Source organism: Oryx dammah, unplaced genomic scaffold (genome assembly GCF_014754425.2).
Source record: "Oryx dammah isolate SB20612 unplaced genomic scaffold, SCBI_Odam_1.1 HiC_scaffold_13, whole genome shotgun sequence".
Taxonomy (NCBI): domain Eukaryota; kingdom Metazoa; phylum Chordata; class Mammalia; order Artiodactyla; family Bovidae; genus Oryx; species Oryx dammah.
Genome location: NW_024070197.1, coordinates 14,005,945 through 14,019,428, shown reverse-complemented (window position 1 = coordinate 14,019,428; position 13,484 = coordinate 14,005,945). Strand labels below are relative to the sequence as shown.

General features: G+C 58.0%; 2 protein-coding genes across 7 annotated transcripts in view; both read right to left on the bottom strand.

Annotated features, from left to right (window-relative positions):
• ARHGEF1 (Rho guanine nucleotide exchange factor 1) overlaps positions 1 to 7,775 on the bottom strand; it is a 20,440-nt gene extending 12,665 nt beyond the window's left edge. For 2 of the 5 annotated variants that reach the window (XM_040252664.1, XM_040252668.1), the window contains exons 1-4: positions 7,562 to 7,758; positions 2,974 to 3,016; positions 2,795 to 2,878; positions 1,857 to 1,967 (exon numbers count right to left, since the gene is read on the bottom strand). In XM_040252664.1, the coding sequence (XP_040108598.1) occupies positions 1,857 to 1,967; positions 2,795 to 2,878; positions 2,974 to 3,003 (225 nt within the window). In that variant the 5' untranslated portion in view covers positions 3,004 to 3,016; positions 7,562 to 7,758. Of the gene's footprint in view, positions 1 to 1,856; positions 1,968 to 2,794; positions 2,879 to 2,973; positions 3,017 to 6,314; positions 6,589 to 7,561 lie in introns of those variants that run through there. The other 3 variants (XM_040252667.1, XM_040252666.1, XM_040252669.1) reach the window with 3 other exon arrangements.
• Positions 7,776 to 8,811: 1,036 nt separating this feature from the next.
• Positions 8,812 to 12,600, bottom strand: CD79A (CD79a molecule). 2 transcript variants are annotated; one of them, XM_040252825.1, is made up of 5 exons: positions 12,364 to 12,600; positions 10,693 to 10,986; positions 10,351 to 10,469; positions 9,393 to 9,461; positions 8,812 to 9,277 (listed from the first exon to the last, which is right to left on the bottom strand). In XM_040252825.1, exons 1-5 carry the CDS (start codon positions 12,437 to 12,439, stop codon positions 9,164 to 9,166), a joined length of 672 nt encoding a protein of 223 aa, XP_040108759.1. In that variant the 5' UTR covers positions 12,440 to 12,600; the 3' UTR covers positions 8,812 to 9,163. The 2 variants fall into 2 exon arrangements, with proteins under 2 accessions (XP_040108759.1, XP_040108760.1); XM_040252826.1 differs by having other exon boundaries at positions 10,693 to 10,854.
• Positions 12,601 to 13,484: the final 884 nt, after the last annotated feature.

Here is a 13,484-nt window from a genome sequence, read left to right as displayed (position 1 = left end):
TGTGTGTGTCTGTCTGTCTGTCTCTGCGACTCTCCATTGCAAAGCAACACTGTGTTACTCAAGGGTGTGTGTGTGTGTGTGTGTATGTGTGTGTGTCTGGCAGTCTGTCTCTGCGACTCTCCATTGCAAAGCAATACTGTGTTACTCAAGGGGTGGGTGTGTGTGTGTGTGTGTGTGTGTGTGTGTGGCAGCCAGGAGGTTCTGATCCATCGGTGTCTCTGGGCCTAGCGCACAGCGGGGCTAAGCACATAAACAGAAGGACGAGTGACGCTCGCTCACTCATTCATTCGTCAAGCATTCCCGGAGTTTGCCTGCGGAGGAGCCCTCTGCTGGCTGACACTGGCAATACTGTGGGGCTTCCAACCTGTCCTGGCTCCTGGCAGACTCTCCTCCAGTGAGGGACATGCTCTCAGTCGGCTAAGGACTCGCCCCAGGAATCTATGCCTGTCCCCGCCCCACCTCCCAAAAAAATAAAAACTCAATCTGAGGCTAACAGAAAGCAGCCCAGGTGACCACAACCATCTCCCGGCCGCTCCAGCCAATGAGGTGAGAGAAGAGCACGAGGACAAAGCTCAAAACACCAAAGGCCATCTGGGTCACGTTAGTCACACCCTGGCCCTGGCGAGGCCTCAGTTTCCACATCTGGAAAGGGACACAGCAACCAGCACAATCCCTGGGCTAAGTTCCAGGAGCTCAAGCTCCAGAAACACTCAGGCTCAGCAGGGGGACTCTTTTGCCCAGAGGGCCAGTGCCCCCAGGCATTAGGGAAGGCTTTGGGGGAGAACACTTTTCTGACAATTTCCTGTTTCTGAAACTTTGGTGTCAGTCAGTACAGCCTTCTCTCTGCGCCCACCTCCCCCGCCCCCCCCTGCCGCCCAGGCATCCCTTTCTGCCACTTCCATCAGTTTCCTTGTTTTCTGGAGGGGGCTTCCCTGGAGGTTCCAGATGGTGAAGAATCTGCTTGTTTTGTGAGAGACCTGTGTTTGATCCCTGGGTTGGGAAGATCCCCTGGAGAAGGGAATGGTTATCCACGCCAGTATTCTTGCCTGGAGAATTCCACAGATAGAGGAGCCTGGTGGGCTACAGTCTATGGGGTCTCAGAATCAGACACGACTGAGCAACCAGCACTACGACCCACGTCCGGTACAGAGCAGTGCCCTGGTCTAAGCCCAACTCCCGGCCTATGCTGGGCTGTGTGGGGTCCTCATGGGGCAGGACCCCAACCCACAGAGCCCTCTCTAGCCAGCACTGGGCCTTCTTCCTCCCTAAGTCACCTGCCAGGTTCTCTAGACTCTGTAGGCATCTCCCAGATAGTATGGCTCTGCAGCCACACCACTCCGGTATTTTCTGCCTGATACAAGTTTTCTGTAGCATCCATGATGTCCTCTGTGCCTCGTGGGCTGCTTGTAGTAGTCTCCTTGTTTCTGGACCAGGGCCTGCTGTGCTGCCTAGGCCTGAGAAGGCTACTGGCATTCTCCCAACCACCAGCCCTGAAGCACTGACTGGAAGCACCTGCAGAGAACTTAAGATTCTGGGGCTAAGGGCGCTGTCACTGACGGGTGATGCTGCCATGGGCATGGGAGAGCAGCTGGGGCATGGTTTTTCTCCAGGTTGCTGGATTCTCCGTTGCTCTGCGAAACTGCACCCTGCTTTGCTCAGAAATTTACACTGGCAGGTGCAACCTTGTCTGGACCCCATGGTTGGCTTCCTGGCTCTCAAGCTGTGTGCTCTGGGTCTCTTTCCCAGACCTTCCTGACTCATCCTCACGGGCCTAATGCACTGAACACTGCGGCCGGTCCCAGCCCCGCCCCGTGCCTCCCAGCCCCGCCCCTGTGCCTCCCTTGCCCCGCCCTCACCAGGGGTCCCGGCTCAAACTGCATGGCCACGTGCTGCAGGAGGGCCATGAGGTGGGCCGGGCGCCGCTTCACCTGATCCAGGTTCTGGAACTGGTTTTGTTCCTCGGGGTTCTGTGGGGTGGGGATGGGAGTGAGACAGAGGGGGGCAGAGGAGGGGCTTGGGGCTTGATTCTCGCCCCTCTTCCCCAGCACGTCCCCCAAAGGATACAAGCTGGGGGGTGGGGGTGCTGATGGTGCCACTGCTGGGATGGTGGCCAGTCAGGGGGTGGGGAGGATGGATGAGACTTCATGTTCTAACGGTGGGTGGTGAAGAGAGAAATCAGGAGAGGTGGAACAAGGATCTGTGCTGTCATTTCGGGGAGTGGGCAGCGATAAAAACTGCAATCAGAGTAAACCGGCTGACAGCTTGTGCTGTGATATCAAAAGGAGGCACTGAGGATGGGGTGAGGGGGTGAGGAAGGAGGTATTAGGAGGACGAAAGAGAGATGGGGGCTTCCCTGTTGGTCCAGGGCTTAATCTGCCTTGCAATGCAAGGGATGCCAGTTCGATCCCTGGTCTGGGAGGACCCCATATGCTGCAGAGCAATTAAGCCCGGGCGCCTCAACTGCTGAGCCCACGTGCAGCAACTACTGAAGCCCTCATGTGCCTAGAGCCTATGATCTGCAACAGGAGAGAAGCCACCGCCTCGCCCCCCCGCCTCGCCCCCGCTTGCCACTAGAGAAAGCCCGAGCTCAGCAATGAAGACCCGGTACAACCAAAAAATAAACTAAATCCATCTTTAAAAAAGAGAGAGAGATGGGCAGAGACAGAAGGCCAAATGACAGCATCAGAGGATGGAGAACAGGGTGTAAGCCGGCGCAGACGCTGAGCATGGGGCTTGAGGGCTGGGGCCCCGGGGAGCTTGAGACAGAGGCTTTTCCAGCCCGCCTCCCTCTCACCATCTTCAACTCATTCTCAAAATCCTCGTCCTCTGCCCCGATGATGCTGACGGGCACCAGGCCGGGTCGGGGGGGCCCTGGGGCCTGTGGAAAGGGAGGGATGGCTTCAGCCCACATTGCTCCCCGCCGCACAGCAGCCCCCCACCCAACTCCCTCACCCCTCAGCCCTCTCCACTCACCGCCCCTCGGGCGACGTCTTCTGCCTCCATGGGCACTGCCGGGCTGGGGGAAGAGGAGGGGCCGCGGTTAGAGGGGTGGGACGTGGGGAGAGCAGGGCGGTTACTCACAGATTCCTGGCCCAGGTGCGAAGGTGAGTAAACAGCCTCCTCTCCGCCCCCATCCCGGCCTCCACAGCTCAATGGGGCCTCTGTGTGGTGACAAAGAGCCCTTCAGAGGCCAGCCAGGGCGGGGAGCCCGAGGACAGGGAGCCGCGTGTTGAGGGGAGCTGGAGGCCAGGAGCCTGGGTCCATGAGAGAGCTGTGGCCCAAGAGCCTGCGATTTGAGGTCCCCTGATGAAGGAAGGGCCTGGGGGCTCTTGGATCTAAGTAAGGGAGGAGGGGTTGGGGAGTTGGGCCCCAGGGGGGCTGGGCTTGCAGGCCAACAGAGTTGGAAAAGTTAGAGGGGAGCTGGGAGGGAGATGACTGGGGTGTGGGGGCTTGCCTCTGACCTGCGACAGGCTTGGCACAGGATGCTGCCTCTGAACCCACCAGCCCCACTTCCTGTGACAGGAAATCACAATAGCAAATCCCCCAACCCCCAGCTCTCGCCACAGAAGAAAACAAAACTGCGAACCCTCCTCCTTCAGGGACCAAGAGGCCTCAAAGCCACTTCTCTCCCCCGGGGCCCTGGCATCTTTCCGGCTCCCATCCCAGGAAGTAAGGGACGGCCATCAGAGAGCTCATCCCCGCAGGTGCCTCTCTCCCTCCCCCCACACCCACCTGTCCCTTCTGTCTGTCTGCCAGCTTGCCTCTCCCCAGCTGCCGCTGCCTGGCTGCCTCTCCCTTGAGTCTGCCTCCTGTCTTTTGCCTCTTTCCTCCCTGACTCTTCATTTTCGCGCTCCCTTCCTTCAGCCCCGGCTCATTTTCCTCACCGTCTCTGCCTGCCCTCCCCCCACATCCGCCGAGGCCCCACGCTATCTTCTCTTGCTCCCCATCTCCCCTCCTCGCTCTTCTCGGCCTCTGTCTCCCCACATCTGGTTCCTGCAGCCACTGTCCCCGACCTGTCCGTGTCGCTCACTGTCTCGCCTCTCTCTCCCATCTCTCGCTGTCTCTCCCATCTCTCGCTGTGTCTCTCATCTTCCCACCAACATCGTCGGTGTTCTTAATTAGTCTGACTAATGCCACTTGAGCCCATGTGTCAGGCAGGAAGGAGCTGTGGAAACGGGTGGGTGTACCACGAGGGGGGGCGGTTCTCCCCACAGCCCAAAGCTATTTATAACCCTCGTCGCTTGAGTCCCATCCTTCTCGTCCACTGGCCTCCTCCCTAACACTCAATAAACGGCAGCCAGCCTTTTGACTCTGATCATTAAACAATGATGCCTTCTGGAGTGTCCAAGTGCCATCCTATGGGTTCACCCAAGCAGGCCTCATTTTGATTCTTTTCCATAAAGTGTGTTTGTCCAACATCCAAGCTTGGGTGACTTCAGATCTGAGCATTGTTAAATGTTCACATAAATAAAGTTGCAAACCAAGGCAGAAGAATAGTAGCAATTATTTATTATGAGAGCTGAACCTACACTGCACTTACAGTGTGCTAGGCGCTGCTCTAAGTGCTTCTCACAAGTAACTCACTGAAGCCTCATAACCCACAAGCAGCCCCAAGCTATTATTACTCCCATCCGAGACAGAAAACCTTCACCAGGCCACCAGCTGCAGCTTCTGGGCTGGAAGGCATGACCATGGACACGGAGGGTCCACGCTCATCCCACTCAGGGGTGGGTGGAAAAAGTTCGACAGAGGCAGGGGTGATTCCAAAAGGGCCAGGGCAAGGACGAAGGTTTATCTGAGCAAATGCTTAGGTGCCAGGCAGGCCTCGGAACATGCACTTGTTATGTATTACTTCCTTCACTCCTCATCACCACGATAGGAAATAATAGCTAACGTGTAATGTGTACTAAGTGCCATGAAGTACAGTATTAGTGCTTGACAGGTATAAACTCAATCCTCTCAGTGACCCTGAGCAGTTGTCTTATTACTGCTATTATTCCCATTTTAACGAGGAGGAAACTGAGGCACACCTTATAAGAGGCAGTGCCAGGATTCTGACCCAGGCAGGCTGGCTCCAGAGTTTATGCATTTAACTCCCAGAATGTGCTGCTTTGAGAGCGTGGGGAATCCACATGCCCACCTTAGGAAACGGAAATCTCAATCAAAGCTGAGACATAGCAGGTCTCCCTATGGTGTCCAGGTATGTGGACACCGTGGCCTGGGCAGGAGTTCAGACTGGATTCAGCTGCTCCACAGAGGCCTGGGCTCAGAGAGGACTGGGGAGGAGGGTGGCTCCTTAAAAGATGGGTCATGAAGGAGTCCTGCAAAGTTAGACAGTGACAGGTGGAAGCGGTCAGATGGCTCTAAAGGCAACTGACAAGGCCTGCGGTCCAGCAGAGAGGGTGCTGCGTGCATGGGGCTGTGGAGATGAGGGCAGGTTGGCAAGGTCCCTAACGGTGGAGCTCCGAGAACAAAGTGGGCATGCGCAAGGACTACATGGGCGCCTGCGTATTATGCAGGGCTCAGGGTCTACATCAGGCTTTCCTGGTGGCTTAGACCACAAAGAAGCTGCCGGCAATGAGGGAGACCGGGTTCAATCCCTGGGTCAGGAAGATCCCCTGGAGAAGGGAATAGCTACCCACTCCAGTATTCTTGCCTGGAGAATTCCATGGACAGAGAAGCCTGGCGGGCTGTACAGTCCACGGGGTCGAAAAGAGTCGAACACAACTGAGTGACTCACAGTTCAGGGACTATAAGATATTGAGTGGATGACCCTGGTCTCCAAGAACCTCTGGGAGCCTTAAAGAAACTAAAACACAGAGTAGTCAAGGTTAGTCCTGGGAATGCCTAAGGCCCCGGATTCTGCTTGACACATGGTGGTCTACAAGGACCCTTGGTCCACAGGACCATAAGTCACACAGGATCGTTAAGTCCATAAGGGAAAGAAGCCAGTGTGTGGGACCTCTGGAGATTTAAAAGGGGTACAGAATTCTATAGGGGAGTTTGGTGGTCCCCGAGACCCACGGCCCACAGGGCCCCGGATTCTAGCAGATGTTATTGATGTATCGAAACCCCCCTTCTGTAAGGAGCCGCACCCCCACGCGGGGTCATCAGGACCCTTTAGAGGGTCTGTAGGATCTAGTGATCTACATGGAACGTGGCAGGTCTACACAAGCCCCAAATCATATGTAGGACGTGGCGGGTGTACACGAGCCCTAAATCCTACACGGGACTTGGCAGCGTGCATGGTCAGGGATGCTGCGGAGGACGTGTGGTGTCAGGGTCTGACGCCCGCCGGGGGCCGCGTCCCTCACCTGCTCCAGGTCGGAGGCGAAGCACCGCAGCAGCCAGAACCGAAGCCTCCGCGCGCCGGCTCGGGCTCCCCCACCCCCGACTCGGAGTCGCTCTAGCCAGCCCAGAGTAGGCCTTTGCGTCCAGCTCCACTCCTCCCGCCCGCCGTTCTAGCCCGCTCCTGCCGGGCTCCAGCCCAGAAAACTCTACTCCTCTTTGCCGGCCGCTCTAGCTCTCCGCTGAGCCACGCAGGCCAGATAGGGCCGCTCTGGCCTGTCTAGGAGGGCTGGCGTTTCCGTATATCGACTGCCCCCGTCACTCTCCTGGATCCCGCCCCCTGCTCCCCGCCCCCCGGCCGGAGGCGGGGATAGTTCCAGCCCCCAGATCAGTGTTCCTTCAGCCCGAGATCACGGAGTCGCCCCGACCCCTAGCCGCGCCCCCCAGACTGGGGTCCCCGTCCTATCTCGCCGCCCTAACGTGGGACCGTTTGAATTCCCAACGCCTATACATTAATTCTCCCGGCAGTGCCCACCCCCCCAGACACCCCCGGCACACTTTCTGCTGGGGCTGCAAAACAAAATCCTGGATTTTGCAAACAAAATCCTGCAAAACAAAATCCTTTCTATCTAACATGCAGAAAAAGTAAATACCTCTCTTCGGGCCTCAGTCTTCCCATCTGTACAATGGGGAACGATCTCCAGTTTTTGTCCCCTACAACCTATTTCCCAGGGTATAATTCCTGACCCAACCCAGAAAAAGACCTTTCCAAAAAATGCTTTCAAACGCGTTCTGCAACTTTCAGCTTCAAGACAGCCTATGGCCTATTGCCACTTTCCCCTTTGAGTGGCTCTCAAGTATGCAGGCTTGGAGGACGGCGCTTGGCTGAAAGCACCTGCGAGTTCAAATCCCAACTCCACTTAGTCTCACGATGTGCGTGCCCTGGGACGAGTTGGTTTTACTCCCTGGGTCTCAGTTTCCCCACTCGTGCAATGGGAGTGATCATCCGTCCTCCGCCGGACGGTTGGGAAGCTTTGACCCCGGGCTTGCAGCCCTCATCTCACCTTCCGGGCCCTCAGCAAGTATTACTTCTCCTCTCTTTGTCCCCTTTGACAGATGGAAAAACTGAGGCCCAGGGAGGAGCGGCTGCTGGCTTAGCCGGGCCAGTAGGAGGCCCCTCTACTGCCAGCAGCGCCCAGCCCCCTCTCTCCTCCTCCCCACTTCCCCTAGCAGCCGAGGGGAGGGAGGCCGGGCGGGGCCAGGGACGATGTACCTGGTGTCCGCGCGGGGTGGTGACCGGCGGGGCGCCCGAGGTCGGGCTCGGCGATCCCGGGCCCGGTGTCCCGGCTCCCGCTTCCTGGCTCTGGCGGGGCAGGAAGTTGGGGCGTTTTTCCGGAGGCCCCAGCCCCGCCACCCCTCCTTGCTTCCTGCCCGCGCCCCGCGCCCGTCCGGCACCTCCGCTTCCTTCCCCTTCTCGTCGCCGGCCCCGCCCTCCTTTCCCCGCTCCGCCCTGGACCTGCGGGCATCGGCCCCACCCGGACCGCGCCTAGCTTCTCCCGGCTTTGTCAGTCTGTCCCTCCGCAGAGCGCGGGCACCACATTTCTCAGATCTGCCTGACGTCGGCCATCACCTCCCTGGCGAGGCCGGGGGCCCTGCGTCCGTCCCCACCTGCGTGTGGCCGCCCCTGCTCTGAGTCTCTGTGTGTCTCTTGGTCTCTGTTTTTGCTTCTGTGTGTTTCTGTCCGTGTTCTCTTTGCCTCTGTCTCTGACTCTCTTGCTCCGTTGAGGTCTTTCCCTCTTGCTCCCGGGCCTCTGCTTCTCCCTGCTGTCTTTTCAACTCTTTGTCACTTTCTGTCTCAGAGGCTTCTCTTCCCATCGCTGGGTCTGGATCTTTCTGCATCGCCACCAGTCATTTCCCCATCTAGAGTCTCATGGGTCAGCCTCTCCATGTCCATTTTCAGTGGACCCTTCTTGCCTTTTTGTCTCTTCCTGGCATCTGTCTCTGATGCCCTGTCTCCCCGGTGTCTTTCAGTTCACTCACTCTGTCTCTCCGTCCTTATCTCTGTCTTAATTTCCCTCCCCTCTGTAGCTCAGACACACTGTACCTCTGTCCTTCTCTGTCATCCCCTTCAGGTCTTCCCACCATCCCCAATTTACCACCACAGGCTCTCCAAATCCCAGTTTTACAAGTCCACTTGCAGAGAACAGGTGTGGCTATGGTCAGGATTTGGTACCAGTCCCAGCAGACAGTCCAGTGTGTTTTGGCGACTTAGATGCACGTAAATGAATATAACCAGTTACCTGGGACCCCCACTGTGTCCTCTTCTGCTCAGGCACAGAGCCTGGGGTAGGACCCTTCCCAAGACACTACTTGTTTTTTCAGGGGATGGCCAAGACTGGCTACCTGGTCCCAGGTGTGGGGAGTGGGCAGGGGTTGGGGGAGGAGGGGGCTGAGGTCCTGGATTTCTTGGTTTCAGAAAAGGAAGGGGAATGGTCCCCACAAGATCCATGACTCCTGCGAAGGTCTGCCGTTGGGAAGGATTTATTATCACTAAGTGGCCGTGACAGAGCAGGCAGCGTGGAGGGGACACTAAGGAGGCTGCTATGTTCAGCTCCCCTAGAGGCAGTGATTAAGGGCTCATTACCCGCTGGGTGGGTGGGTAGGTGGGGGAAGCCGGGGGAAGGCACTAGGGGAGGATCCAGTTAGGGTATGTGGAGGGGATGAGGACGAGGATGACCTAGAGGGAAGAAGAGTGGACAGTCCCAGGGGGAAGTTGAGTCAGGACACTCCCAGGAAAGATTGTGAAAAGAGAGCAGCTTCGGGGGGAAGTAGGGTGAAACACGGGTTGGGTGCATGGTGGGTCAGCCCGGCAGGGTCACGGCTTCTCCAGCTGAGCATCTCCGATGTGGAGGCTGCCCACGTCCTGGTAGGTGCCCTGGAGGCCCCGGGAGATATCCTCATACATGGAGCAGTCATCTAGGTTCAGGCCCTGGGGCGGAGACAGGGTGGTGGACCTCAGTGCCGGAGGCCCCCAACCAGCCTCAAGGAGGAGCCCTAGGAGAACCCCACCCCACCCCGCAGACCTGCCCCCACCTTCCACTCACCTCATAGAGATTTTCGTCTTCATAGTCATCCTGGATATCAGCCCCGAATTTCATGTTCTGCCATCGTTTCTGTTGGGGGATGGGGAGCCTCAGTGAGTGGGGGCGGAGGGGGGGCAGATAGAGATCATGTTTTCAGACCGTCGTGGAGGCCAGGAGGAGTTAAAGGACATGCCCAGAGTTACATATCCTGTAAGTGGCAGGCCACTCTGGGTCCAAGCCAGTGTCCTTTTGATTGTCCCCACTGTCTATTCTTCCCCACAAATAGTGAGAGCAATAATACTAAGTGGCTATAGCTGTCTTGTGGCCTAAAGAGAATTTGTTGTTGTTTTAGTCGCTCGGTTGTATCTGACATTTTTTGCCATCCTGTGGCGAGTAGCCCACCAGGCTCTGTCCATGGGATTCTCCAGGCAAGAATACTGGAGTGGGTTGCCATTCCCTTCTCCAGGGGATCTTCCCGACCTAAGGATGGAACCCACGTCTCCTGCATTGCAGGTGGATTCTTTTACTGCTGAGCCACTGTGGAAGCTCAGGTATTCTTGCCTAGGAAATCCCATGGACAGAGGAGCCTGGCGGGCTACAGTCCACGGGGCGCAAAAGAACCGGACACACCGCTTAGCGGCTGAGCACACAGGCATGCCACAGACGCCGGTGGGGGTCAGACATCCGGGATGACACCAGCTCCCATCTCCCCCGTCTTTGGCTACATCTGAAGGGTACAGCCCTTCTGGATAGAGGGAGCCAGTGAGGCATCCCTGGGGCCAGAGGTGAAGACAACCCTGAGGGGAGACTGAGCAAGGACGCCCCTCTGGTCCCAGCACAGTTTAAATGCGTTCATTCTATTAAATTTTCAGGCCCTCGGCGCCTGGGAGGTGGGCGCTGCCATTCTGCCAAGTTCTAGGCGGGAGGGACTCTTGGGGGTCGCTAGTCCCCGCGGGGTGGGCCTGGGGGGCGGGCTCACCCGGAAGAGCAGCAGCGTTCCAGGCACCACGGCGCAGATGAGGAGGATGATGCCCTCAGCGGTGATGATGTTGTTCTTGGTGCCCTCCCCCATGTCCAGGAAGGGCCTGGGGAGCGGCTCTGTGAGGAGGGAATACGGCTCAGAGCCCCACCTTGCCCCTGGCCACGCCTTTAGGCCACGCCCCCTCCAGCGAGGCCCAAGACCCTGGAAGCCGCTCCCGCTTTGCAGGTGAGAAGACTGGCCACTGCGTGTGAGCCGGAGACCCAGGATGCCCGAGATGCAGGCGATGCAGGCACGGGCTCCATCCCGCCTTCGCGGCGGATGGACGGGATGGGCACTCACCTCGCACGCGGAGGTACGTCCCGCAGGAGTGCTGCTTCTTCTTGCCTTCACTGACTTCGCACCTATACATGCCCCTGTGGCTCTTGTTGACTTGTTTGATGATCAGCTCGCCCCCGGCACCCAGGCTCCCGAGATGCATCACAGGGGGCCATGAGGAGTTGCCTTGGAGGACGTGCCACCACGTGACGTTGGTGTTGCTGCCATTGTGTGTGCACTGGAGGCGCACCTCCTCCCCCACGCTCACCGTCACCGAGGGTGGGCCCCACTCCACCCACAGGGCCCGGCACCCGGGGCCTGCAGAGAGGAGGCAGACAGGTTGGGGACAGCCAACGGGGACACTGACCCAGCGCGGCCCTTGGTAGCTGCAGGACTCCTGGCTGCGTGTGTGTATGTGTATGTGGGGTGGGGTGTGGAGAAGTGTGAGTGACACACCCAGAGTGGAGGGGGTGCTGGGAGGTGTCCCCACTTGCCCCTCCAGAGCCACCTCCTCCCTCTGCCCCCTGCTCTGTGCTTCCACCCGCTCTGAGCTCGCTGGCACTTGAATAGGCAGTTCCCTAGGACTAGCAGTGCCCCAGGCCAGGAAGCTCCTTATGAAATCAGTTTGGGCATCACCTCCTCCTGAAGGCCCTCCTGGATTATTTTCTCACCCAGCCCTTGCCTGGCGCCACACTGGCACTTTACTTACTTTGTGTAATTATCACAGAACCCATAGAAATCGGTTCTGTCATCAACCCATTCTACCAGTGGGCCAGCTGCGACCCACGGCAGCAGGAGTCCCTTGGCCCTGGGCCTCTTCTTGCCAGTTTGTGAGCCTGCCCTGCCCTGTGACCCTGGGCCCGCCCCTCTCCTTGGCTTGCTTGTGTCAATCTGGGGGCCAAGGGTGAGGTCAGGGACTGGGCTGAGCTGGCTGGTTAGGGCTGGGAGGGCCTCAGCTGGGTCGAAGGAGATGGGGCGGCCCAGGCATAGGGGAAGGCCCAGTTCTGTGCCCCTCCTCCTGGGCCAGTCCGCATGGCTGGCTCTGCCTCTTTTGGAGGGAGGAGGGGAGAGGTGGGGAAAAGAGAAGGAGGAAGAAGTGGCGTAACAGACAGCAACCTGAGGAGTCACTCCAATCTCAGCTCCCAGTGGAAATTTGGGGTGACTGGCCGCCTCTCTCAACTCCTTGGTCAAACAGGGTGGTCACAGCCCTGCCAGCTGGCCTTGTGTGGGAGGGCAAAGGGGAAGGTCACCTACTCCCCCAGCACTGAGAAGGGGGTTCCCTAAGTAGGGGGTGAGGACTAGGATTCAAGGCAGAAAAGGAGAAAGATTTTTCTCCCCCCTGAAGCTGACTGCTACCCACCACCATCCCCTCCCTGCCCCCAGCTCTGGAGTTCAGTCAGTCAAGGGCAACCTTAGTTCCTTATTTTGATCTGGGGGGACGAGCGGGTGGGGAAGGTGTCTCCTGCCCCTGCCTCCCTCCACCGGGCCAGGATGCACCTTCAACTTCGCTGAGCCCCCTCCAGCCTCCCACCGGCCTGTTTGGGACAATCAAGCAGACAGATGCAGTTTCTACAGGGTCTTTTCTAGCCTTGCCTCCTGCCAGCTCCTCTCCCTCCCCCTCTGCCTGGGGCCCCTCTCAACAGTCTCCCAGTTCCCACTACCGCCTCCCCCAGCACCTGCCTGCTAACCACGTACCCAGGCCAGCAGTGGAGATCAGGAGGAGAAAGATGGTGGCAGGCGGGCTTTGCAGGGCTTGGGGACCCTCAGGCATCTTCTCCCAGTGGGTTGGTTAGTCTGGGTTGCAGCAGTCCTGGGGTACCAGATCCCACCTCGCTGAGCCCCAAACCCCGCCCCACTTCCTGCCCAGCCCTGCGGAGACGGGCTTCACTGGCCCCACTGCTGGGCCCTTTGGCTGGCGGGCTAGGGGGAATCCCCTGGTCGGGGAGGCTTCAGGCCGTGAGTGGAGAGGAACTGTTTCTTGCACCTGTGTCCACCACAACTCCCCTGAGAGGAGGCTGCTTGGGTGGGGGGAAGAGATTGGTTCAAGGCCTGGCTCGTCACTGGAAAGGAAACCCGCCCCGCCCGAGGGAGCCAGGGTTTGGGGGGCCTGCTGCACACAGGCAGTCAAGGGTGGTGGTGGTTCCAAGCTTGGTCTTTGCCTCTCATTGGCCTTGGGCAAAACTTGTCCCCTCTCCGAGCCTCTGTGTCCTCACTTCTTTTTTTTAGATACTTATTAATTTATTTGGTTGCATTGGGTCTTAGTCGCAGCATATGAGATCTTTGCTGTGTCATGCGGGATCTTTCGTTGGGGCACACAGATTCTCTAGTTGTGGCCGTGGGCTTATTGTCTTATGGCACGTGGGATCTTAGTTCCCTGACCAGGGCTCAAACCCATGTCCCCTGCCTTGCAGGGCAGCTTCTTAACCATCAGAGCATGAGGAGTCCCTAAGCCTCTGTGTCCTCCCTTCTTGGGGTTGGAAAAGATAATTTTTCCAACAAAAGAGGTTGTACATGCACAGTGCTGAATACAGGACCCCAGCACATGGATAGGTGCTCAGTAAAGTTTGGTTATTATTAATGCTTATGAGGAATAAGGGTTTCCCTGGTGACTCAGTGGTAAAGAATCCACCTGCCAATGCAGGAGACAAGGGTTCAATCCCATGCACACACACATATAAGGAGATGCAGGGAGAACCCCTGGAGAAGGGAATGGCTACTCATTCCAGTATTCTTGCCTGGAGAATTCCATGGACAGAGGGGCCTGGTGGGCTATGGTCCACGGGGTCGCAAAGAGTCAGACATGACTGAGCGACTAA